Source organism: Simochromis diagramma, unplaced genomic scaffold (genome assembly GCF_900408965.1).
Source record: "Simochromis diagramma unplaced genomic scaffold, fSimDia1.1 OVJJ01000816.1, whole genome shotgun sequence".
Lineage (NCBI taxonomy): Eukaryota > Metazoa > Chordata > Actinopteri > Cichliformes > Cichlidae > Simochromis > Simochromis diagramma.
Window position 1 is genome coordinate 19,802,432 of NW_024386908.1, and position 25,475 is coordinate 19,827,906.

At 43.7% G+C, this 25,475-nt stretch overlaps 2 protein-coding genes across 4 annotated transcripts; one reads left to right on the forward strand and one right to left on the reverse strand.

Moving 5' to 3' along the window:
* Positions 1-18: 18 nt before the first annotated feature.
* Positions 19-8,842, reverse strand: dmtf1 (cyclin D binding myb-like transcription factor 1). 2 transcript variants are annotated; one of them, XM_040035944.1, is made up of 17 exons: positions 8,748-8,842; positions 6,390-6,505; positions 5,648-5,782; positions 5,226-5,311; positions 4,892-5,003; positions 4,301-4,377; positions 4,061-4,218; positions 3,947-3,979; positions 3,750-3,859; positions 3,437-3,665; positions 3,208-3,359; positions 2,916-3,101; positions 2,558-2,640; positions 2,327-2,485; positions 2,031-2,252; positions 1,601-1,706; positions 19-1,142 (listed from the first exon to the last, which is right to left on the reverse strand). In XM_040035944.1, exons 2-17 carry the CDS (start codon positions 6,496-6,498, stop codon positions 1,108-1,110), a joined length of 1,992 nt encoding a protein of 663 aa, XP_039891878.1. In that variant the 5' UTR covers positions 6,499-6,505; positions 8,748-8,842; the 3' UTR covers positions 19-1,107. The 2 variants fall into 2 exon arrangements, with proteins under 2 accessions (XP_039891878.1, XP_039891877.1); XM_040035943.1 differs by lacking the exon at positions 8,748-8,842 and adding an exon at positions 8,347-8,595.
* Positions 7,992-25,374, forward strand: cwf19l1 (CWF19 like cell cycle control factor 1). 2 transcript variants are annotated; one of them, XM_040035950.1, is made up of 14 exons: positions 7,992-8,316; positions 10,806-10,890; positions 11,534-11,618; positions 11,831-11,932; positions 12,016-12,230; positions 12,317-12,432; positions 12,629-12,713; positions 19,951-20,103; positions 20,226-20,373; positions 20,475-20,554; positions 20,650-20,859; positions 23,296-23,415; positions 23,507-23,604; positions 24,267-25,374. In XM_040035950.1, the coding sequence occupies exons 1-14, from the start codon at positions 8,264-8,266 to the stop codon at positions 24,409-24,411; spliced, it is 1,695 nt and encodes a 564-aa protein (XP_039891884.1). In that variant the 5' UTR covers positions 7,992-8,263; the 3' UTR covers positions 24,412-25,374. The 2 variants fall into 2 exon arrangements, with proteins under 2 accessions (XP_039891884.1, XP_039891885.1); XM_040035951.1 differs by lacking the exon at positions 7,992-8,316 and adding an exon at positions 8,924-9,102.
* The last annotated feature ends 101 nt before the right edge of the window (positions 25,375-25,475 follow it).

The following is a 25,475-nucleotide window of genomic DNA, read 5'->3' on the forward strand; positions in this document are numbered from 1 at the left end:
CCTTCAGATCCTCTTTTCAATAAAGTTTAAAAAAAAAAAAAAAAAAGAAAAAGGAAAAAAAACAGGAGCGGGAGGTTATTTTCCATCTAAAGATAATAAACCTGAGTCTAAAAGAAAGAAGACAGAAAACTAACTAGTAGCAACGTTTGGTAGGTTGAACCATGATCAGGTAGAATCTGATCCGTCCACAGCACGAGGCAGCATTAGCAACCAGGGAACAATGGCAAGAAGAACCCTGGTGCTTAATTAGTTTGGAGTAAATCCTCCAACCGGCCTGTTTAAAGGGCCGGTTCGCCCAGAATTACCAAACCAGACTATAAACTGGATTCCTCATTAATCATGCAAGGGTGCTTTTGTTTACACCAACCGTAAGAAATCACTGCCTCTGTGGGCAGCTATGACTTCTGACCAGTTCAAGCAAAACTCACAAAAAACATCGAAACCAGCAGCACTCCCATCTCTGCGCCATCTGTTGGAATGAATGCTCTCTGAGGGACTATTTTCAGCTGCGGTAAATCCAGCGGGCGTTACAGGCGTTACCAGCTGTGAAACAATGGAAACAGAGCTGTGTGTTACAGAGGAACAGGATAAACCTCTTTAGGGCAAATAAGCCCAGCCTTTCACAATAAAAGCCAACCTGACCACAGCTTCAGGATTATTTGTTTTTTTTACTTTAAAATTTCACATAAGTTCCTGCTGAAAACAGCAGTTTACGATTTAAAGTCTTCAAAAATGAGCATAAATAAATAAAGGTTTACTTAAGTCATGAAAAAACAGGTGGAAAATGTGTAACATTGAACTATTCCTTTGAGTTCTGTTGATCATTGTCACCAGCCCGACAAAACAACTTCATGTAAAATGAAAAAGGATGATTTTTCAGATCCAAGGGTCCATTCACATTAAAGTGTCCAGGCTTTAGAGTCTCTTTGGCACTGCGGTCATTTCATTCAGGGACTCCAAAAATGTTCCGTTTAGTTTTAAAGTGCTTGCATCCGTTAAAGAGGAAACGGGAAGCAGGAGAGGAGGGAGTATCACAGTCTGACATGCCGGGTCAAGCCCAAGGGTGGATGTGTCGCCCTGAGCGACAGCTGCAGCGGGAAGTCCGACTCAGTCAGAGACTTCCTGGTTTTCCAAGATGGGATCTGATGAAAAACAGAAAGGAAGTGATGCTCAGGTGAAATTCGTGCAGCAGTATGAATACTCTGATTACACACTTAGAGAGAAACTTCAGGCTATATTTTTCATGTTAAAGAATTCATGTTTCTTTAATTTATTTTTCTATTTTTAATCATCAGAATTTCCAAGTGCACCACAGGGGTAGAGGGCATCAGATTTGGAAGCCTGGGTATTTTCACCACCCCGCCATACAGCTGGGCGGCGTGGACACTAAAGCACAACCTCATCATTTAAAAGACACGAAGGCTTAAAAACCCAATCAAACAGTTTGAATTTAAAGCAGCGCACGCAGCACACAGGGACTCGTCTCTGAGCAGTAAAGGAGATGCTGAGCCTCATGGGTCACGGTTGCCATAGTTTCACTGACAGGAGGCAGAGCATAGATTCGCAGTTACGTTCTACTTTAACTGTGTGTGCGTGTTACCCGTTAGTGTGCTACTGATGTTGGGAGGAGACACGATCAGCACGGCGCTCCCAGACGTTATCCCAGAATGCACCATTGGAGCCTCCACCGGGGGGGAACGCAGGCCCTGACACACACACAAACACACACTGTTGTATTGTTCAGTCATCATTGTGTGCTCCCTCTGGGTACAAGGACAACACAGCTGACTTGGTTGTGTTGTGACCCCACCCTCCCCCCTTGTATTTTCTCACTGTACAAATGTATTTATTTGTTTTGTTTAAGTTAAAATTCTTACATATTCTGGTCATAAAAAAGTTTTAATCCACAAAACTGGCTTCTATTATTTTGTCCACCCCTTTATTTCTCAACAAAAACAGAACGATACTAACGGAAGCTTTTCGAATTAAAAGCATGCAAACAACGTGTGAGGAAAAACAGAAGCTTCTACTTTGTCTGTGTCACTGAAGCCATTCGTCATTGGCTCCTGAGTTTCCGTGACGACACTCTCCGACCCCTCCAACAGACTTGTGGCGTCGAGACGATCGTCCTGGCCCCGGGTCTCAGTCTCCACCACCAGCTGCTGCTGGCTGAGGGCTTCAGAGGAGGAGGAGGCGGGGTCAGAGGTGACAGTCTGGATGATGACGCCATCGCTGGAGCAGAGACTGTCGGCCTGGAGATGGAAAGCATGTGAAAAGACGCACACGCACACACACACGTTTACCCTCAGCAGGGCAATAAACTGACCGACAGACTGTGGAGGATAATGTGTTCATGAGACGAGGGCGAGGAGCTCGTCGTCAGGGTAACGGTGCTGTTATTGGCTAAGCTCAATGGAAGGCCCTGATTGGGTGTCGTCTGGAGGTAGTAGGTTCCCGGGGTGCCGGTGGGCTGCAGGTGGAACGACTGCACAAAGAAAAGGTTTTAAATTCATTCATATTCATGTGTTTTATTGTGAAAGGCGCTCGTGGTGCTTACCGGCAGGATCTCAAAGGTCTGCAGCGCTCCAGCATTCAGTGTGATGGTCTCGCTGTCGCTGGCTGCTGCCGCTGAATCTGACGCTAACACAGAAACACAAACAGAGCAACAGTCAGAGGTCTCGCTGTCAGGACAAGAACATCTTCAGCTGCAGGCAGCACACCTGTTACACGCTGTCCAACAGGTAAACCTCAGTCACCTTCTTCTCTGATTCATCAGCATAGTCTGGTTCTAATTCTTCTTCTTCTATGGTGGTTTAGTATCTCCATAAAAAAAAAAAAAATAGTGTGGCCACAGCAGCAGCACACGCAGAGGAAGTGAACATGTGGGTGGTGTAGCGCAGGCGTGCGAGGCTCACCCAGGTGTGTGATCTGCAGCGGGATCTGTAAGGGAATCTGCAGTGCGGCCACAGAGCTAGGGGCGGGGCTGGCTCCGCCGCTGTTCTCGTCTAATCGGGTGAGTCGGATCTGAAGGGAGGAGGGGCTGCCCGGAACAGATGCCGACTGCGAGGAGGCCATGAGCTCCTGGAGGCCCTTCAGGAGGACTAGAGACGGAAACCACATCACGAGATTTTAATAATAGAAGAAGAGAATCAGAAACATGAGGAAATAAATGACGGTATTAATTTGTGTGTGTGTGTGTATCCATACCACTGAAGGGGATGTCCTTGTGATTGGCCACTTGTCTCTTGATGCTCCACCACTTTGATCGGAGCCACTGGGGTGATCGAACGCTGCTCCATCCGCCGGCGAGATCCTCCCACTTAATTTCATTCTCATCATCCACGTCAAGCTCTGATATCCTGAAACACGGTATCAAGCTTACACATGGTTTACTATGCTCGCTCACACACACGTGTGCACGCCCACACCGCCGTACCTGCGTACAAGATTCAAGTCATCTTCCTTCGTCCACTCAGTTCCTCCACTGTGCTTCCAGTTCAGGTAGTTCAGCCATTTAGACCGACACTGCTTTTCTGAGCGTGTGCGGACTCGATCAGCCACCGTCGCCCATGACACGCCTCCTGTGACCGCCGACCCCGGTGACACCCCTGCCATCTCGTATACGACCTCGGCAAGCCGTCGCTCCTCGTCCTCGCTCCATTTACCTGGTTTTTAAAAACAGAGCGAATTTCAAAATAAAAGCAAGTATTTAAATATCTCTACAAGTACAAACGGCTGCTGTGCAGTACCTGTGTTGCACGTGTCCTTCATCAGCCGGCAGCGATCTTTCACAGAGGATGCACTGCGACCTAGTGCAGCACCGATAGTCGCCCAGTCGTTCCCGTGTTTCTCCCTCAACCTAAACGCATCACATATAAACACGGGTTAATGTGAAATCCATTTTACACCGTCATCAAGCGCTCGTTAAAAACAAAGTTGTACTTACGCCTTCAGCTTCTCGATCTCATCAGGAGTGTACCTAAGACACAAACCACTCCTTAAACAAAAACCAACAAACTTGCACTGCCTTTCTTACACCATCTTTTCTCTGTGCACTCACTTGCCGACATGGTTGCGGTTGTCGTACATCCGGAGGACTCGTCTGTAGACAGCGAACAGCGGCCTGTTCAATCCCAACGCCACGGAGCGGTAGAAGTCCTTCCTCTCCTCTTTGGACATCTCAAAGATGATCTCTGCCGGGTCCTCGATGCCGCGGCCCTGAGATTGTGGCCACAAGAACAGTTTAACGTCATCAGACGTCACAGAGGCAGAAATTATGTCAGGGACCAAACCCACGTACCTTCACGTACTGGTCGATGTTCCTCATGAGGATGTCGATCTCCTCTTTAGACCACATGCCCTGTTTCCACTTATGACCTGAAAGGGAAGAGACATGAAAACCTGCATTGTTTCTAATGAACAGCAGGGGGCGACTCGTCTGGACTCCAGCCATATGAAAGTCTTTCCTGAGGAGTTCATGGTTCCAGTCGTTGGTTTGAGTAAAAAATTATGTTTATTTTATACATTCTGGTTTCATTTAAAGTCAAAAAGAAGAAGAAAAATCAGCTTTTAACCAGACTTTTTTTTCCTTTGTTAAGTTTGGCTTTATTAGAACTTTTTATTGTGTACTTTGCTGCTGCTAACGGACTCCAACATCCATCGAGGCGGACTACGAGGTGTGCAGTAGGAGTCCTAAATAAACATCATGCTGTCTTCAACAGGACTCTAAACTAGAGTCTGACACCATGAAGTCATCAGGAAAGAGTTCACTGAGCTCATTTTCACACAGACTTCCAAACAGTCTGACTTCTTTTGGGCCGTGCTGTTTTCTCTAAGCCTCTCAGTGAGCTGCATTCACTGTCTGCTACAGAGGTTCTGGCCTCGTTGGTACCTTTATTAGCCAGCGTGTCTTTGTCTTCTTTAGTTGTGAACCAGGCCTGACTGACAGGCGACACCTCCGTCTTCTGATTGGCTGAGAGGGAGTCTTCATCTTCCTGTAGGATCTGCAAACACAAAGTGATCAAAATGAAAACCTCTGTTCAGTCACACCCCGTTCTCTTACATTTAATCCATTTCATATAAATAAAACTCCTTTTTGTTTTCCGTCACTTTGTTTTTATTAAAGCAGAAACAGCTCACTTTTAACTGGTGGCTCATCCTTACAGGAAACTACACAGAGCAAACACAGAACGCTTAGAATAAGAAAAAAGGAGCCTGAGCACCACCTGAATCTGAGTGACGCTGTCCTCAGAGAGCTCGTCCGCCGTGGGCGTCATCGTCACCTCAAAGGTCTCCGCCTGAGTGTCCGACACTGAGAAACGACACGGAAAATCTTTTACCCTCGAACCTTATTATCCCGCCAGAAACCCAAACAACTTCACATATCTGAAGCTTTATTTGTGCCATTTAATGCAGACATTAACAGCAAACACCATAAACCAGCATGAGGATGATGACGTCACCAACAGGTACTTTCTGACTAAGGAGACCAGGATCTGAACAATCTGAGTTACCTCACTTGTATTTTCTGTTATTTTTGCTGGATTTGAGTAAATTTAGAGTTTGAATAAATGAAAACCCTCTGATCAGGATGCAGCTGCAGCAGCTGTTAGCAGGAACCGTGTGAGGTGATTTCAGTGTGACTCACTGTAGTCATGAACGGGGAACGGTCCAGAGCTCGTCTGACCTGGCAACGTGACGACGGAGAACTGAGGCGTGTCCGAGTTTTCCTGCTCGTGTGTGGAGAGTCGCAGCTTCTTCTGGAGTGGCTCCGAGTCCTCGTCTGCACACACACACACACACAATTATTTCTATAGCCTTAATCTGACAAAAACATCATCTAAAGTTTTTGTTGTTATTTTTAGTTTCACTTTTATATTGATTGGGGTTTTTCTTACGTATACGTTTTAAGAAGTGTCACATTTATTAGAAAAAACAATTTTTTTTAAAAAATTGGGTAATTTCAAAACTTGGAAAATTATCAGGAGAAAAACTCATTTATGAGGAAAAAAACGACAAATTATCAGAAAAAATGACCAATTTACATGAATTTAAAAAATTCAAAAAAACTGAAAAACTGAAAAATATGAGGAAAACGCTCAAATTTATAGGAAAAATGACAAGAAAACATCACAAATTTGAACCCTGGCTGTTCTGTTTCCACTCAGGTGCAGTGTAAGAGAAACAAACCCACAGGAGCAAAAAATAAATAAATAAATGTGACAATTAAAAAAACAAAAGTGTTTTAATTTAATCAAAATCACCACACAGAATGTTAAAATTAAAAACCCTGAACCTACTTTAAGTGTACTGATTAGTTACTGATGGCTGATGGGATTTGTGTGTGTGTGTGTGTGTGTGTGTGTGTGTGTGTGTGTGTGTGGACCCACCAGAGGGAGGACAGTGCAGTATGATGCTTCCATCACTGTCCTGAGTGAGCGTGACAGATTTGACGGTTTCTAAAGCGCCGGCGTCGTCGTCCTCTGCTGCTAAACTCATCCTGCAGCTGCAGAGAGACACAAAGACGAACTCAGAGCGATTTCACAGCCACAGGTGTTCTCAGGTACCAATTTCTCTACGAACACACCAAATTATCACAATTTGGTGTGTTCGTAGTAGGCTGCAAAGCGGCTTGTAGGTTAGAGGCGCCCTATATAGGATTATTCTCTCTTTTTTCTCGATCAGCGTCTGCTATACTCAATGATATAATAGAAGAAGTGCTGAAGCAGCTACTTTGGTATTTACAGGGTTCAACCAGCTGTTATTTTGGCATCAAACACCTCAGGGTCACCTCAATCAGTTAGAAACCTTCATAAGAAAAACTATTTACAGCAAAGACATGCAAGGACTGGGACGGATTTCGACTCTGTGGGTGCCTGAAGATGGGAAAATCAAGATTTCTACACACTAGATCTGACTAATGACTAATCTCAGTCCTGATTAAGCTTGTTAATTATTTGCTTCTTTAAAAAAAAATAGTAATAAAATGTCACTTTCCAAGTGAGTCATTTTTCTGTCCAACCATCAGGGTTTTTCTAGCTCCAAATGGGTCATTTGGGTGATTGATCACATAATTATATTTTATAAATATGTATATATATTATATACAGGAAAAAAAATCACACTAACTGCCTAAACCTCAAATTTCACTGACAGTGATAAAATAATATTAATAATAATAATAATAATAATAACGCACATGGCACAGTTAGCACCCTCTTAATAAAAAGAAGCACAACACGGTAAATAAAACATCATTTATTAATTTTAGGTGAGGTATAGAAGTGTTGCTTTTGTAATTTTTAAGACATGTTATGATGCTGAGTTTGCAAAAATGAAAGTATCAAATGTTTTAGCAGATGTTTTTTATAAACTAAACTAAACTAAAAATCACAGTCAGAACTCCCTTCTGAAATCTGTCACTTTAAGCTAAGCGCCATCACTGTAACTCAGTTCCAGCAGTGTCACTGTAGATGTGTGATGCATGTGATCTTACACCGGTTTATGAAGACAATAAATACTGTAAACCATACAAGTTAACATGTGTTACTTTTATTGTGTACACGCCAAGCTCCTTTGAAAAACAGAAGGATTAAAAGAAAAATTGAATGCTCACAGACAGCTCTTTTCCCCAACAATAAAGTATAATAACATTTGTTATTATCAGATGCGGCCGGTAAATTCAGGGGAGTACCTATCATTTTTTACGTGATTTATAAAATGTAATAATTCTACCCTGCTCGCTGCCGCCCCCCACTGTTTTGAGGGGAAATATAACAAACAAAGAAAGGTGTAAATTATTTTCAAATATTCCGCATTTCTTTGACAGTGAGTGCACAGAATTTAAGTCTTTAATGTTTTCCTTCAATTTACGATCAATGATATGTTTACTGCCATTTAATTATCAAAACTCTATCAAATTTGGAGGTTTTTAAACGGAGTTTGGCGGACGCTGCTGTGCATCGTTATGAAAAGATCGATTCTGCGCAGACTAACGCATCTTTAATGGTACGCTTACATGAATATTACAAAAGAGACCAGCGCTGTTCTAACACAGAAGCTGTAATGTGATACGAACAAAGACCGGCATTCCCAACACTCAGTGACGCTGATTCCATGCTAACCGTTAGCCTGCTGAAAGCTAAGCAGCTGAATGAAAGACGAAAACTCTCCGGCGCCATGTTAGTCGACAAGCTGCAGCTTATGGCGTCTGTGCAGTTTGACACTGTTTTTGCGCTTTATTCTCGGCTTTGGTGCAGTTTTTATGGCTCCGAGTTTTCTCCGCACCTCTCACTGGCTTCGACTACCAAACAGACGGTGAATTTTACTTTTGATTTGGCTACTTACTTCCTGTTTTTAGTCCGGGAACTTGCAAGTTACCAGGATGAAGGTAAGTGCCAGGATGGAGGCTCGGCTGCGCGAAGGCCAGCGGGTTGCCAGGTCCGTACAGTATCCGTAAATTGTTCATGCCTATGTTAATTATATTTCATGGTTTTTAATAAACGACATCTACGACTGAAGCGCCATAAAAAGGTAAAAAGGAAAACACATTTTTGTTTGATTAAAACATGTAACAAATCAATAAAACTGAAAGTTGTAAGAGTCTTCTGTCCCATTATTGATATGAATTATAAATAAAATAAACAAACACACTGCAGATTTAATAATTAAAACAGTAAAATCAGGATTACAGAGCTGAGTGGATTTAAGAACAGGTGTAAACTACAGAAAAAACAGAAACAACGTACTGAAACACGGCAGCTTCTTCAAACCACTCAAATCAAACCTGGCAACAACTATTTCCGCACTGAAATCTGTCCGGGTAGCCACATGGAATATTTCTTACTGTTTGAGCTACCTCTCTTGTAGTTTTTAGAAATTAAAATTATCAATTTTAATTTGATAAATGTTTGTCTTTCTTTCTTGTGTCTCGCGCAGCCGCATGTACTCCCGCTTCGTAAATTACAAATAGTTCCGCCTTTGTTTTAGTCGGACAGTTACTAGCGACGGGCGGTTAGTGGAAGCTGCTAAAATCCAAATCCCACATTTTAAGATTTAGAGTAAAAATCTGCTCAGGGACATGGAGGAGCAGCCCCTCAGAGTGTAAGTCTGCTCAGTGAACACAGGACGCAGCGTCCGGTTAAATGTAGCTTCTCGTTAAATCGATGCTGTTTATGTTGTCCATGTTGATTATGTTGTTTCAGCTATGATGTTAGAGGATCTCCGTTTCTAATACAAACACGTTGATAAAAGAAAAATATGAAAACCCTTCCGTTAACAGGCGTGTAAACCTCACCGGGTCAGGGTCTTGTAATTGTTGACTTTTTCAGAACTGTTTAGATGCAAAAATGTGACCACTCTCATCAGACTTAAAACAAATTAGAGAAATTTTAAGCGTTTCTTATTAACTTCAGATTTATATGTTATAAATACGCGTTTCTTCAGCAGTGAAAAATACGGCATACATCCACCCCCAGGATAGGTTCTAAAGCCGTCCGCCTAATGTAAAATCTGTTTAAAGGTTTGAAAATATACGAGGTCATACTTTTATTTCGGCATAATGTATTACACTGAAATATACAGAACCTCGTTAAAAACTTGCATGATTCAAGGTTGCATTAAACAGTCTCCACATTTATTTACGTCATACCATGTGACGTAGAGGCATGTTTGATATTTGCAGTTTGTGGTGAAAAATCTGCACTTTACCAGAATATATTAACGTCATTTTAATTAAACAGAATGATATCCATGAATTCTGTTGATTTATTGTATTTTAATGTTATTTTAATACGAACTCTGCTGCTATTGGTCCAATCGAAGTATGCTACAAAAGAGCATTGAAAATATTAGATAAAAAACCTTTTTCATATCACCATTGTCAAATTTTAGAAAAATACAAGTTTTTAAAATTTTACTAATTTCAAATTATTTAAATCTGCCTGTCTAATATACAAAGTTATACATGGTCTGACGCCTCCACCAATGAGTGATTTTATTAAACAAAAGTCTAGCAGTGTTGCCGGGTCTCGACTGACTCGAGCCACTGTTAGAGGTGATTGTGAATTGACATTCAGGCGGACCACCTTTTCACAGAATGCTCTGTCATATCAGGGAGTGAGCTTCTGGAATGGTCTTCCACTGTCAGTGAGGGAAAGTACAACTCTACCCATCTTTAAGAGTCACTTAAAAGGGCGGTTGAGGGACACGCAAACATGTGATCATGTTTAATAATCATGCTTTATATTGGATGGGAAAAAGAGTTAGTGTATTACAAAAAGGTAAAAACAACTGTTAGTGCAATGGGTGACCGCAATATCACGACAGTCAGGGCATGTACAATACTGGGGTTTGTGCAATATAATTGATGTGTTTCCGTTATTGTTGTCTATACTGTCCTCTGTGTCCACTCTCCTTGTCATTGTTTGTTCTAGTATAATGTGATCACTGTTTTTGTCCTTGTCACATGACCTGTAATTAGTGTCTCTGTATGTTTTTACTAACTTGTGTTTAACACCAACCTGCCAGAGGGTCTGCAGATGGAAATTAGCCCAAGGCTATAATCTGGCATATTTACATTTGTTAAAATGTTCATTAATATGTATTGCCCCTCTTTCTAAAAATAAATAAAAATAAAACAGGCACTTTGTGCTATTGATGTTTCAGTGTCCAACTTTACCAATGAGTAAGGCATCATTCAAGTCCCAAAAACACAACAGGTGTTTGGAGACTGTCTGATGTTTTCCAGAGGAAATCATCTATGAATTGTCTTGATTGTTAAAATATTAAAACATGCGTGTTTCTAGTTTGGCGTGTGGGGACGTTGAAGGCCGTCTGAACGCTTTGTTCAACCGAGTCCAGGCCATCCAGAAGAAGACTGGGCAGTTTGATGTGAGTCAGATGCGTCACATTATCCAGTTATCATTTAATTTTTTTTAATGATTTGTGGGGTTTTATATCTGTTTAGTTTTTTTAATGTAAATGTGACAGTTTTTTTCTTGTTATACTAGCCATGATTTTATTTTAAATGTTTTTCTTTTTTAAAAATTATTTTAATTTATTACATTTTTATCATAATTTGTTTTTCCTCATACATGTCCTTTTTCCACATAGACTTGCCTTTTTTACAGTAAGCTTTTTCTTAGAAATTTGCCATTTTCTATTCTTTTACCAGTTTTCCTCTGTAAAGTTTGTCAGTTGCTTTTACATGAATTTGTCAGCTGTTTCTCTTTTTTTCTGGCAATTTTGCGTTTTTTCTTCTAAATCAACCGGTTTATTTATTTTCAACACACACTTGTTTATAGACTTGTCCTTACAGACTTTTTCTGGTAAATATCTCATTTTGTTTCTCATAAAACTTTTTATTCTTTTTTTTTTTCCATCTAAGTTTTCCCCCATCCATCCCCTTAAATGTTTTCTAGTTACCTTCAATGACCTGGTAGATCATTGTATAGAACTGTGTGTTAAGTTATCATGTTAAAACACCTGTAATCGTCTTTAAGTTGTGGTGATTTTCACATCTGTTTTCCACCAGTTGCTGCTGTGTGTTGGAGAGTTTTTTGGAACGACGCCGGAAGCTGAAGCCGAGTGGCAGCTGTACAAAACCGGAGCCAAGAAAGGTGAAAAAATCTGGAACATCCGGGCAGATGCTCATCTTTATTGTTGCTTTTGACCACAGGGGGCGCTGTTACATTAATAGAATTGCATAAGAACTCAACAGCGCCTCCTATGTTCATGCTGAAAGCAAGCATGTTTTTTGGCTTTTTCTGAGGAAACTCAAAAGCCTCTTTTTTTTTTTTTTTTTTTTTTTTTTTTCTTTGTGCCTCCTCAGCTCCCATCCACACTTACATCCTCGGAGCAGCAAGCCAGGAAACGGTAAAGAATTTCCCAAACGCCGATGGCTGTGAGCTTGCTGAAAACATCACATATCTCGGTAAGCGATCACACACATTCATGACCTTTTAATAAAAACATGAAACCAACATGTGACATAGTGCTCTCATCTGTGCGTTACAGGCCGGCGTGGTGTGTTTACCGGCGTGTCGGGACTGCAGATCGCCTATGTCAGCGGTCAGGAAGCCCGGCAGGAACCGGCGCCGGCTCATTGCTTCACCTCCAAAGATCTGGTGGCCCTCATGACTCCTCTGACCAGCAGCTCCAAATTTAAAGGTGTTGACATCCTGCTGACATCGCAGTGGCCCCGAGGAGTGTGGCACTACGCAAACAACCCGGTAATGAAGACGTCTATGCTGCTTTAATTTTACTGCCTCTGACCCCACGAGATGCTGAATGGATTCTTCTGAACTCTGTTCGGCAGGAAGTGAACACAAAACTTTGTGGAAGCAACTCGATAGCCAGCCTCGCAGACAAACTGAAACCACGATACCACTTTGCAGCACTAGAGGGCGCTCACTATGAAAGACTCCCATACAGGTAAGCTGCAGAGCGGTGAGGGAGCTCACTGATGACCCTGTTAATTAATTTCTTCTGGATATCAAAGAGCCTTAAACCTGCATTATTTTGATTGGCCAGTAGGGGGTGACCCCCCTGGCAGAAGTCAGATTGATTCGAAGCAACTGTTTGGTTCTTGTTTTACGTTACTCCCATCTTTCACTGTGTCTATCGGCAGGAATCACATTGTTCTTCAAGAAAATGCTCAACACGTCAGCCGCTTCATTGCTCTGGCGGCCGTCAACAACCCCGCCAAGAAGAAGGTGCGTTTCCCTGCAAGACAAAGAATCAGTTACATGGAGATTATGTGCATAGCTGCATTTATTAAAACTTTGTGTCAAGGTTTTCTTAAAAGTTAGGAAAACATCAAAATCTGTGATTAATAAAGTCCTTAAAAAATGCTTAGTAAGTAAGTAAGTAAGTAAGTAAGTAAGTAAAACTTTATTTATATAGCACCTTTCAAGATAAAAATCACAAAGTGCTTCACAGAAGCTAAAACCTAAAAATAAAAATCAACTAAAAGCAAGTTTAAAAAGATGGGTTTTTAGCTGTTTTTTTAAAAGCGACCACTGAGTCCACAGATCTCAGGCTCAAAGGGAGAGAGTTCCACAATCTGGGGGCCACAGTTCCAAAAGCTTTGTCGCCTTTTGTTTTCAGCCTCGTGTGCTGGACAGCAAGCAAGCCCTTAGAAACTTAGAAACCACAGAGAAGTTAAAGTTTTCTTCACTGACCAATGAATCCAGTGATTGTTGTCTGTGCATGAATCCAGTGCAAACAGGAAGGTTCAAGGTTCAAGGTTCTTTATTATTTGTCACATGCATAGTTATACAAGTATAACACACAGTGAAATGTAGCCTGACACGCTCCTCGACATGTGCAAAAATTGGGGGGGGTGTAGAGGAGGAACATTATATGTATGTGTGTGTATGTATGTATATATATATATATATATATATATATATATATATATATATATATATATATTTATATATTTATTAGGGGTGCAACGATATTCGTATCGATATTGAACCGTTCGATACAGTGCTTTCGGTTCGGTACGCATATGTATCGAACAATACAACATTTGTAATTTATTTTATCAACTTTCCTTCTGACGATGCTGTCTGTGTTGAGCGCTCAGTGAATCTGCGTTCGACTACTCCGCCTAGGCTGCACTGTCGAGCGCAGATCCACTGAGCGCTCAACACAGACAGCATCGTCAGAAGGAAGAGCGCAGGGCAAGCTAGCAAGACAGAAGTTAAGCTCTCTTTGCAACATGGACCTCCCCCACTCTCATTCAGATCTGGCGTTTGGAATTATTTTGGTTTTCATGTGACGTATGACCCTGAAGGTAAGCGAGTCATGGACTAAAGTAAAACAGTATGTTGGATGTGCCATGCAATGCTCAATTACATGGGTGGGAACTAGTGTGTTAGCGCAGTTAGCTCGTTAACGTGTTGGCCGTCTAGCCCCATGCACGGGGCAATCGGCGGTAGCTCGTTAACGGAGATTTGCCGTGTTATGGCGTTAAGGTCATTTCAACGAGATTAACCTGAAAGCACTAGTGGGAACACAACGAATATGACTGCACATTTACGCCGACATCATCCTAGTGCAAAGACAAAAATAACAAGCATGCTACTAACTTTAGCCGAGTCATTTAGACAGCTGTTAGCACATGATTCCCCTTATGCTGCTGAGAATATAGCCCAGAAGAAGCGGATAGTATAGCTTTTATTTTGGAAAGAGCCATTTCTCTGTAATAAACTCTCTTTTCCAAAGATGAGTGATTCCTCAATCAGATACAGGGCTTGCAATATCGCTAGCCCGACGTCCTGGAGCTAGCGATTTTTTTCAGTCGGGCTACCAAAATCTATCTCTTCCCTGCCCGTCGGGCTATTGTAGGAAGGAAAAATATATGTCAATGCTTTTGCATTCTTTCAGAAATGTAGCTGGGTGATTATGTCATTGGCATCGGTGAGCCACTGTCAATATGTGACATATTGAAATCGCGTTTGAATTTGCGCTTGTTTTTTTGCTTTCACTTTGCAATCGTGTGAACTGTGTATAGAGAGCGACAGCACTGATCTGTGAGTGATGATAATTTGTGCACCAATTCCTCTGACATCGTCTTATTAATCGTTAGCTTACTATGCAAACATGACAAGTGAAATCTCCCACAGCAAGCTTAAACATGTGAGAGGTTGACCGCGCAGAGAATCGCTGAGCTTATGTGAGTGCGTGTGTAAAACCAGCAGCATATATATTTTAGTTCTGCTGAGCCAAATAAGACAAGTCAGGGTGAAGAAGTGACAGCCAAAGAAAAGCTTACCACAAAACGGAGAAGTTATGACAAATCAGACTATAAGGCAAAAAGAAAGTGCAGCTTTATGGTTTCATGGACAAAATAATTTCTGTGGCTGCAATATGACGAGCTAAATAACCAGGGCTGCACATAAGTGGTCCGCAGGTGCGCATCACCCCCACCCGAGATTGGGTACATAGCCCCAAGTGCGATAGGAGAAGGATCGTTGAGTGCGAGAGGAACTGACCTGAAAAATAGGATAATGAAACCTGGATCCCCCGTAGCCGGTTACCAAGATTACGTGAAGTACCCTCAGAAGGTCTGCTAGATGATGTTAATGCAGCACTACGGACGATACCTACAACCACGATTACCGACACTAACAAGCTGATCTACAATACGGCAGCAGTGATCAGTGAGATGCTTGGCTACAAGTTGAACAGCCACAAGGGGCAGTACCCTCCATGGAGAAGGAGGCTAGAGGGCAAGATCAAAGTAGCACGGAGGGAGGTTAGCCAACTAACGGAGTTGCAGAAAGGTGCGACAAAGAAGGTGCATAAGAAATACAGCAAGCTGTCCATACCTGAGGCCTTGGAAACTGCCAAGCAAAGACTCACAGCCTTGGCCAGCCGCTTGAGGAGGTACACCAGAGAGATAGAAGGCAGGAGAATAAACCAGCTGTTCTCCACAGAACCAGCAAAGGTGTACTCTCAGTGGCAAGGGAACAATAATAAGAGAACAGCACCACCAAGGCTGGAGACGGAGCAATACTGGAAGAGCATATGGGAGAAGGACGCAACCCATAACGGCAATGCTCAGTGGCTAGTGGATCTGAGGGCAGACCACAGCGACCTCCCTGAACAGGGTCCAGTAACCATCACAGTGGCAGATATCCAAGAAAGGGTCTCCAGTATGAAGAGTTGGACAGCACCAGGGCCCGACATGGTTCACGCCTACTGGCTAAAGAAGCTGACTCCACTCCACGAGCGTCTGGCAGCACAAATGAACCAGCTGCTAGTTAACGAGAGACACCCGGAATGGCTAACCGAAGGTCGGACGGTCCTGATCCTCAAGGACCCCAAGAAGGGACCGGTCCCCTCCAACTACCGACCAATAACCTGCCTCAGTACTACATGGAAGCTCCTGTCAGGCATCATATCGGCTAAGATGAACAGGCACATGGGTCAATACATGAGCGGGACACAGAAAGGAATTGGCAAGAATACCAGAGGCGCAAAACACCAGCTACTGGTAGACAGAACAGTCAGCCGAGACTGCAAGACCAGACTGACCAACCTGTGCACTGCCTGGATTGATTACAAGAAGGCCTATGACTCAATGCCCCACAGCTGGATACTGGAATGCCTAGAATTGTACAAGATCAATGGGACCCTAAGAGCCTTCATCAGGAACTCAATGGGGATGTGGCGTACAACACTAGAGGCCAACTCCAAGCCCATAGCACAAGTCACCATCAAGTGCGGGATCTACCAAGGAGATGCTCTGTCCCCACTGCTCTTCTGCATAGGCCTGAACCCCCTCAGTGAGATCATTAACAAGACTGGCTACGGATACCGACTACGGAACGGAGCAGTTGTCAGCCACCTCCTGTACATGGATGACATCAAGCTGTATGCCAAGAGTGAACGAGACATCGATTCACTGATCCACACTACCAGGCTATACAGCAATGACATTGGAATGTCGTTCGGACTGGAGAAGTGTAGTCGGATGGTAACAAAGAGAGGGAAGGTAGTCAGAACTGAGGGGATTGAACTACCAGAAGGCAACATTGCAGACATAGAGGACAGTTACAAGTACCTGGGGATCCCGCAGGCAAATGGGAACCATGAAGAGGCCGCTAGAAAGGCTGCAACCACCAAGTACCTGCAGAGGGTCAGGCAAGTCCTGAGGAGTCAGCTGAATGGTAAGAACAAGATCCGGGCCATCAACACCTACGCCCTGCCCGTGATCAGGTACCCTGCTGGGGTAATAGGCTGGCCAAAGGAGGAGATAGAAGCCACTGACATAAAGACAAGAAAGCTCCTTACCATGCATGGAGGGTTTCACCCCAAGTCCAGCACCCTGAGGCTGTACGCTAAGCGGAAGGAAGGGGGCCGGGGACTGGTGAGTGTCAGCACCACAGTCCAGGATGAGACAACGAACATCCAAGAATACATTGGGAAGATGGCCCCAACTGACCGAGTGCTCAGTGAATACCTCAGGCAGCAGAAACCCAAGAAAGAGGAGGGAGACGAGGAACCATCATGGAAGGACAGGCCCCTGCACGGTATGTACCACCGGCAGATAGAGGAGGTGGCTGATATCCAGAAATCCTACCAGTGGCTGGACAAAGCTGGACTGAAAGACAGCACAGAGGCACTAATCATGGCAGCACAAGAACAAGCTCTGAGTACAAGAGCCATAGAGGCTGGGGTCTATCACACCAGGCAAGACCCCAGGTGCAGGCTGTGTAAAGATGCCCCAGAGACAATCCAGCACATAACAGCAGGGTGCAAGATGCTAGCAGGCAAGGCATACATGGAACGCCATAACCAAGTGGCCGGCATAGTGTACAGGAACATCTGTGCCGAGTATAACCTGGAAGTCCCGAGGTCAAAATGGGAGATGCCCCCAAGGGTGGTGGAGAATGACCGAGCTAAGATCCTGTGGGACTTCCAAATACAGACGGACAAAATGGTGGTGGCTAACCAACCGGACATAGTGGTGGTAGACAAACAGAAGAAGACGGCCGTAGTGATCGATGTAGCGGTTCCAAATGACAGCAATATCAGGAAGAAGGAACACGAGAAGCTGGAGAAATACCAAGGGCTCAGAGAAGAGCTCGAGAGGATGTGGAGGGTGAAGGTAACGGTGGTCCCCGTGGTAATCGGAGCACTAGGTGCGGTGACTCCCAAGCTAGGCGAGTGGCTCCAGCAGATCCCGGGAACAACATCGGAGATCTCTGTCCAGAAGAGCGCAGTCCTGGGAACAGCTAAGATACTGCGCAGGACCCTCAAGCTCCCAGGCCTCTGGTAGAGGACCCGAGCTTGAAGGATAAACCGCCCGCAGGGGCGTGCTGGGTGTTTTTTTATATATATATATATATATACACACACACACATATACACACACACACACACACACACACACACACACACACACACACACTGGGTGAATGTGCAGTAGTAGCAGCAAGCAGGTGAATTCTGTACATTAATATGAATAGATATCTGACTATTTTACAGGATAGACAATATAAACATATTTAAAATTAAAGGAATTGAAATGTACATTGTGCCTTGGTTTAGTGTCTGGAAGAGTCCTGACTCAGTCAATTATAGATGATGTGAGAGGGCGGGTGTGTGTGTTTAGGGCACGGATGGCTTGGGGATAGAAGCTCCTCTTGAGTCTCTCTGTCCTTGCCCGGAAGATGCGGAACCTTCTACCAGATTGCAGAAGTTGGAACAGTTTGTTGCCAGGATGGGACGGGTCCTTCAGTATCTGCGCTGCTCTAGTCCGGCATCTCCTGGTGTAGGTGTCCTGAAGCGGGGGGAGAGCAATCCTGCAGCAGCGTTCTGCTGTACGGATCACTCTCTGGAGAGCTTTTTGGTCCTTCACACAGCTGTTCCCGAACCACGATGTCATGTTCTGTGTGAGGATGCTCTCCACAGCGCCTGTATAGAAAATCCTGAGGATCTTTGGAGAGACCCTGAACTTCCTCAGTTGTCGTAGGTGATACAGGCGCTGCCTAGCCTTTTTGGTCTGGACCTGAATGTGGGCAGCCCATGTCAGGTCTGAGGAGATGTGGACACCAAGATACTTGAAGGACTGCACCCTCTCCACTGGAGCTCCATTGATGATAATGGGCTTGTAGTCTCTGTGCTGACCCCTTCTGAAGTCCACCACCAGCTCCTTGGTCTTGCCGACGTTCAGCTGGAGGTGGTTGTCCTGGCACCACGATGCCAGATTCTTCACTTCATCCATGTAGGCCGCCTCATCGTTGTTGGAGATGGCACCCAACACCACTGTGTTGTCAGCAAACTTCACAATGGTGTTGGAGCCATGGGTGGCCACACAGTCTGAAGTGTAGAGGGAGTAGAGCAGTGGCGAGAGGACACATCCCTGAGGTGCTCCTGTGTTGATGGTGATGCTGTTGGAGAAGCACCTGCCCACCCTCACCACCTGAGTTCTGCCAGTGAGGAAGTCCAACACCCATGCACACAGACGGCTGTTGAGTCCCAGATCCCTCAGCTTTGTGAACAGTCTGCAGGGCACTATTGTGTTAAACGCTGAACTGTAATCAACAAACAGCATTCGCACATAGTTACCCTGTTTCTTGTCCACGTGGCTGAGAGTGGTGTGTAGGACGTGGGCGATGGCATCCTCTGTGGATCTGTTGGATCTGTAGGCGAACTGCAGCGGATCTGTGGTGTCTGGGATGGAGGAGGAGATGATGTTCTTCAGCAGCCTCTCAAACACCTTCATTACTACCGAGGTCAGTGCAACTGGCCGGTAATCGTTCAGTGATGAGGGTTTGCTGTTCTTGGGCACAGGGATGATGGTGGATCTTTTGAAGCATGTGGGGACCACAGACTTCGCCAGGGACTCGTTGAAGATGTAAGTGAACACACCTGCTAGCTGGTCAGCACAGCAGCGCAGCAGACGGCCGGTGATGCCGTCTGGCCCCGCCGCTTTCCTTGTGTTCACTCTCCTCAGTGCCGCTCGGACGTCATGCTCCGCGATGCTGGTCACCGGTCTCTCGCTGATGACGTCACTGTCCTCGGTAGTCAGGCGGTAGATAGCATTAGCCGCCTGGCTAACCTCGAAACGGGCGTAGAACCGATTCAGCTCGTTGGTGAATGCAGAGTCGGCGTTGATCGGCGCAGTGTCCCTGGCTTTGTAGTCCGTAATGGTGCGTAGTCCGTGCCACATACTCCGTGTGTCGCCCTGGTGGAAGCGGGACTCCACACGTTCCCGGTACCTGCGTTTGGCATCTCTCACCGCGCGCCGCACGCCCTAATAGCCAATTCAGCTGAACTAAATTTAGACTCTCCCTGTTATTTTAAAACTCTAATTTAGACCCTGGTTCTCCTGCAGGAAATGCAGGTAACAGAGCAGATCTGTGCTAAAAGGTTCCTGCTGTGAAAAATTCTCCAGATGTGTCATGACAAGTGAAAACCTTCTGTCTGCAGTATCTGTACGCCTTCAACATAATCCCCATGAAGACCATGGACCCCGCAGAGCTTGTGAAGCAACCGCAAGACGTCACAGAAAACCCGTACAGATGCCCCACGAAAGACAAGATGGACACACAAAAGACGGCCTTCAGCGCCACAGAGGAGGAGGTTTGTTTGGCGTCCTCTGTGGAGATTCACAGTCACTAGAATTCACCTTGACTCTTATCTAAATCACCTTTGAATGTGTATTTGAGGTTTTAAAGTACAAAATGTTGTTATATGTGTGCCAGGAGCCAGCCAATCAGTACTTCTTCGACCTGAGCAAGAAGCAGGGTGGAGGCTTTCGGGGCCACGGCAGGAAGAGGCACTCTGATGGAGATGGGCGAGGGCGAGACCAGCAGCATCATCAGGGGCAGCCCAAGCAGCCCCGCCGGCACCGTGAGTCCAACCACACTCTGTTTAGATCTGGTTTAAGAAAGAACTCATTAGTTAGTGTGGTTTTGTGAGGTTACACAGATAATTTGTTTTTCTGTGTGCAGCTCAGCCCTCGGGTCCATGCTGGTTCTGTCTGGCCAGCCCTCAGGTGGAGAAACACCTCGTCATCAGCATAGGAACACACGTGAGTTCATGCTGTTCATAAATCCACATCACAGAAGCTCCTTCGAGACTTCACGTAAAAGCGTTAGAGCCGAGTGAGGATGATTTGTTCTGCAGTGTTACCTCGCGCTGGCCAAAGGCGGTTTGACTCCTCGCCATGTGTTGATCCTCCCCATCGGACACTACCAGTCGGTGGTGGACTTGAGCTCGGAGGTGGTGGAGGAGATGGAGAAGTACAAGTCAGCCCTGAGGAAGTTCTACAAGAGCAAAGGAGAGCGCTGTATGCTGTTTGAGAGGAACTACAGGAGCCAGCATCTGCAGCTGCAGGTAGAAACACGACCAAGAAAACATGTTTTAATTCAGTGTTATTCGTATTGTTTTTTTAATGATACTGTAAGGTGAATATTTTCTAATTTTGACAGATGCAGTGTGTAGAAGTGTAAAAAGTCATATTTTTCACTTTATAGAGTGCAAAATTTTACATATTTGGTTTTATCATTTCAAAATTTGAGAAGAAAAGAATGATAAAAGTTGAGCGTTTCATTTGTGCCACTTTTAATCTAAAATAACTACCGTATTTTCACGACCATAAGGCGCACTGTGCTAAAAGGCGCAGTCTCAGTTATGTGTGCCCTTACTGTATTTAACACACACATAAGGCGCACTGGACCATAGGGCGCATACAAGTACCGTATGCGTATTTAAAAATAAAGTGGGAGCAAACTTGAATTCGGTACCTTACTCACATTTCTATTGCCGGTAATCGTCATCATCAACAACACACAAGCATACAAGTCTGCGTATTTAAAAATAAAGCAGGAGCAAAACAAAGTTTGGTACTCACATTTTTATCATCAATCAAACCCATCGAAGTCCTCATCCTCTGTGTCTGAATTGAACAGCTGCGCTAAATCTCCATCAAACATGCCAGGTTCACTGTCTTCACCGTCAGAGTCACTTTCCGTGCCGTGCGGCTCCTCGGAAACGATGCCGGCTTTTGCGAAAGCTCGAACAACAGTGCCAGCAGACATGTTAGCCCAAGCATCTACAATCCATTGGCAAATTGTGGCGTAACTCGCCCGGCGCTGCCTTCCACTCTTAGTGAAACTGTGGTCTCCACCGGTCATCCATCGCTCCCAGGCCGCTCGCAGCCTTACTTTGAACGGGCGGTTCACACCGATGTCCAGCGGTTGGAGTTCCTTTGTCAGGCCTCCCGGAATGACAGCAAGCTCACAGTTCATTTGCTTCACAAGTTTTTTCACATCGGCTGTGAGATGGGCACGCATAGAGTCACAGATCAACAGCGATGGTGATGCGTGGAAAAAACCACCTGGTCTCCTTACATACACCTCCCTCAGCCAGTCTTTCATCATTTCCTCATCCATCCAGCCCTTTTCATTTGCCTTAATGATGATTTCTGCTGGAAACTTCTCTTTAGGCAAAGTCTTTCGCTTAAAAATCACCATAGGCGGCAGTTTCTGTCCATTAGCATGGCAGCCAAGCACAACAGTAAAAGAAGACTTTTCATACCCCGTTGTGCGTATCGCTACCGTGCTGGTCCCCTGCTTCTCCACAGTGTGACTCACCGGGATGTCAAAAGTGAGCGGGACCTCGTCCATGTTTGTGATGTGGCTGGGCTGGATGTTTTTGTCGCCGATGTGTTTGCTGCAGTAGGAGCGGAAGATGGCCAGCTTTTCCTTATAATCCGCTGGAAGTTGCTGCGCTACCGTAGTCCTGGTCCGGATGGAAAAATGGCACCGTTTCATAAAACGAAAGCACCAAGACGGACCTCCTTGGAAATGTTCAATGTTCATCTCTTCAGCTAGTGAAACTGCTTTTAGCCGAATGGTGACCGTCGAAACGCTTCTCCCGCTCGCTCTTTGCTCGATGATCCACCGCTCGAGTCTTTCCTCCAACTCGAGCCACCTCGCCTTATGTCCGCGGAAACTCAGCTGCGTTTTCTTGACCTGCCGGAGCTTGTTTTCCAGCTTCCTCCATTTGCGAACCATCGATTCGTTAATCTTAAATTCTCTCGCCGCTGCTCGATTTCCATGTTCCTCCGCGTAGCTGATGGCCTTCAGTTTAAACTGTGCTTCGTAAGCGTGTCTCTTTGCCATTTTCAGGGTTGTTAAAACAACAATGTCCTGCATAATGCACATACCTGTTCTTTTATACAGGTATGTGCGATTGTCCCGGTATATACGATCAACGCCCACACTTCACCCTTTAACGTTCTCATGGTGTTCTCTACTACGTCCTCCTTACAACACATAGGGCGCGCCGCACTTTTTGAAGAAAATCTAAGACTTTTAAGTGCGCCTTATGGTCGTGAAAATACGGTAGTTAAAGCTTCATAATTCTATTTTTTAATAAATTGTTTTTTGCTTTTGTATTTTAAATTTGATTATGGAGGTACACAAGATATTTCACTGTAATAAATGATGAAGTAACACAAACTAAAACAAAAAGGTCAACAAAGATGTGGTAAACTTGTGCACTTTATGCAAAGCTGCTAAAATAATTTGAGCGTAGAATTAGATAAATATTCTTTAAGTCTGCTATTGCTGACATACAAGAAGCCAGTTATTCACAAAGTAAGTCACACTTGGGCAATAAATTAGCACATTTAAACTCCTTGTATCTTTATTTAGAGTGTGATTCCTGTGATCCAAGTGCAGGAAGAGAAACGTAAAACGATTTTTATTTACTGCCACATTTGCTGATCACTTTATTTATCATCTTCTTGTTATTATTGTGATTCAGGTTGTGCCGGTGCCATTGAACCGCTGTGCCACAGAGGACATCAAGGAGGCGTTCATGGTCCAGGCTCAGGAGCAACAGATGGAGATGATGGAGATTCCTGAACACACTGACCTCAAGCAGGTACCCGTAAACACACCTGGAGTACAGTGGTTTGGCTATTCTGGGATTTTTAACATCTATTTGAAAAGCTGAATTAAACGTGTGTGTTCAGATTGCTCCTCCAGGGACTCCATATTTCTATGTAGAGTTGGACTCGGGGGAGAAGCTCTTCTACCGCATTCAAAAACATTTTCCTCTGCAGTTTGGAAGGTGAGCATCAGTCCCCATTAAACACCCTTTGTTTACCTGTAAATATAAAGAAGAGCCTCATAAAATTTCAGCACTGTCAGTGTCATCTTTTAAAGCTAAAATAAAACTGTTTCTTATGAAATGTTATGTATAAATGCAAATGTTGTCCAGATGTGTTTTTAATCACATTTGGATTAGATTATTAAAATAAAAAGAGAAAGCAGGTCATTCTATTTATACCTGGGTTCTCTATAAAATAACAGAATTATCAAAACCTCATCAGAAAAATTACGTTATATCAGAAAGTGTAAAAACAAAAGCCTCCACAGGGGGCGCCAGAGAGCTGGACAGTCAGGACTTACCATTACCCATTATGTATACTAAAACATACCTACAAACCTGTTTAAAAGTCAGGGAAAAGATGCTTTGGTTTGCAGAAAATTATTTTTTTAGTCTCATGTTATTCAGTAATATTGGTAAATAATTATTACCAATAATTCTGCACACTGTTAATGTGTTTTGTTCACATAAATATGCACTGATCTAAAAATGACAAATTGCTGTTTCCAAAATGTCAGTCATGAAATTTTAGGGAAAAAACTTGATGGGAGGTCAGAATTGCACTGCAGGAGAATAATGTCAGTGTCACAGTAACGGTGTGGGGTTTTTGTGTGCGTGCATAGGGAGGTTCTGGCCAGTGAGGCGGTGCTAAACATCCCGACTCGAGCCGACTGGAAAGAGTGTAAACAAAGCAAAGAGGAGGAGGAGGAGAGCTGCAAACAGCTGAGAGATGACTTCCAGCCATATGACTTCACCTGGGATGAATAATTTACACACACACACACACACACGTACTTGTACAGTTAGCTTTGTGGGGACCATGGATGATGCAATGCATTGTGAGGACAGTTGTTGGTATAATGCATTTCTCTTAGTCTATCCTGAACATGAAAATTGAGTCAAACAGCATTTTTAATACAATGTCTTCTTGCTTTTGTTTCTACTTTTTTATGACATATTCACTGTCATCTTAACTATATCAATCCACTGTTTCAGGTAGAATGAGATTGCATAGAGTTAAAAGTTCAACTTGGTACGGAGACTGGATACTAATTAACATCTCATTTGTACCATGTGTTAGCATTAGTTGATTTTGTTACCTTTGGATAAAGCTGTGACCAGTCTTTATGCTAAGCTAACTGGGTTCAATTCTCTGGTGTAATGCTCAGTAAAAATTTGCATCATATCTCAAACAATTTTTATTTAAAAAAAAAAAAAAAAAAAAAAATCAGATTTTGTTTTACAAAGCATGTGTATTTCTTTTTAATAGTCACAGTGAGGAAATGGGAGTATAACTGTAAACCTCACTGCTGGGCTGTCTGTTTGTGTTTGGGGGGGGAAAAAAAATTAAAGAAATTATGATTTCTAGCATTTAAAATGTGAATAGTAACCCTTTTTTGTTGCCACCTGTTTAACACGCGTGTTATGGTTTTCGAAAACAGTCTGTAGTGTAGTTTGGGGTTTCCCCCCCCGCTAGAAAGATAATACTTGACAAGAGCAGAAATCTTGAGATTGATGAAATATTTAAAATTATGAACCAGCTCAGAAATATTTTCTTATTTCTACCACACATATGGGTAAAGTTACTTTTAATGCCTCAGTTTTTTGTAAATAAAATCAAATTTAAAACATAATTTTGGATTGATGGTCACATTTTTTCAGTATTACCATGTAGTTTAACACATCTCCCACTGTGCATTGCCCCTACAGAAATACAACAATTCAACTCCAGATAATTGTTTTATTCATTATTTTTTTAATGTCATTTTTTATTCAATTGTACACAAGTGTTAGCCAAACCTTATATTACAAATAAATAAAAATTGAATAAC

What these genes read in the sequence shown, in the direction of transcription:
- dmtf1 (XM_040035944.1), bottom strand. Translation starts at nt 6,498, where the DNA reads ATGAGTTTAGCAGCAGAGGACGACGACGCCGGCGCTTTAGAAACCGTC. An exon ending in ACATCGACCAGTACGTGAAG is followed by an intron (nt 4,219 to 4,300) that starts GTACGTGGGTTT and finishes CCACAATCTCAG; the next exon opens with GGCCGCGGCATCGAGGACCC. An exon ending in AACCGCAACCATGTCGGCAA is followed by an intron (nt 3,980 to 4,060) that starts GTGAGTGCACAG and finishes TTTGTGTCTTAG; the next exon opens with GTACACTCCTGATGAGATCG.
- cwf19l1 (XM_040035950.1), top strand. Translation starts at nt 8,264, where the DNA reads ATGGCTCCGAGTTTTCTCCGCACCTCTCACTGGCTTCGACTACCAAAC. An exon ending in TGAAAACATCACATATCTCG is followed by an intron (nt 11,933 to 12,015) that starts GTAAGCGATCAC and finishes TGTGCGTTACAG; the next exon opens with GCCGGCGTGGTGTGTTTACC. An exon ending in TCAGCGCCACAGAGGAGGAG is followed by an intron (nt 20,104 to 20,225) that starts GTTTGTTTGGCG and finishes TATGTGTGCCAG; the next exon opens with GAGCCAGCCAATCAGTACTT.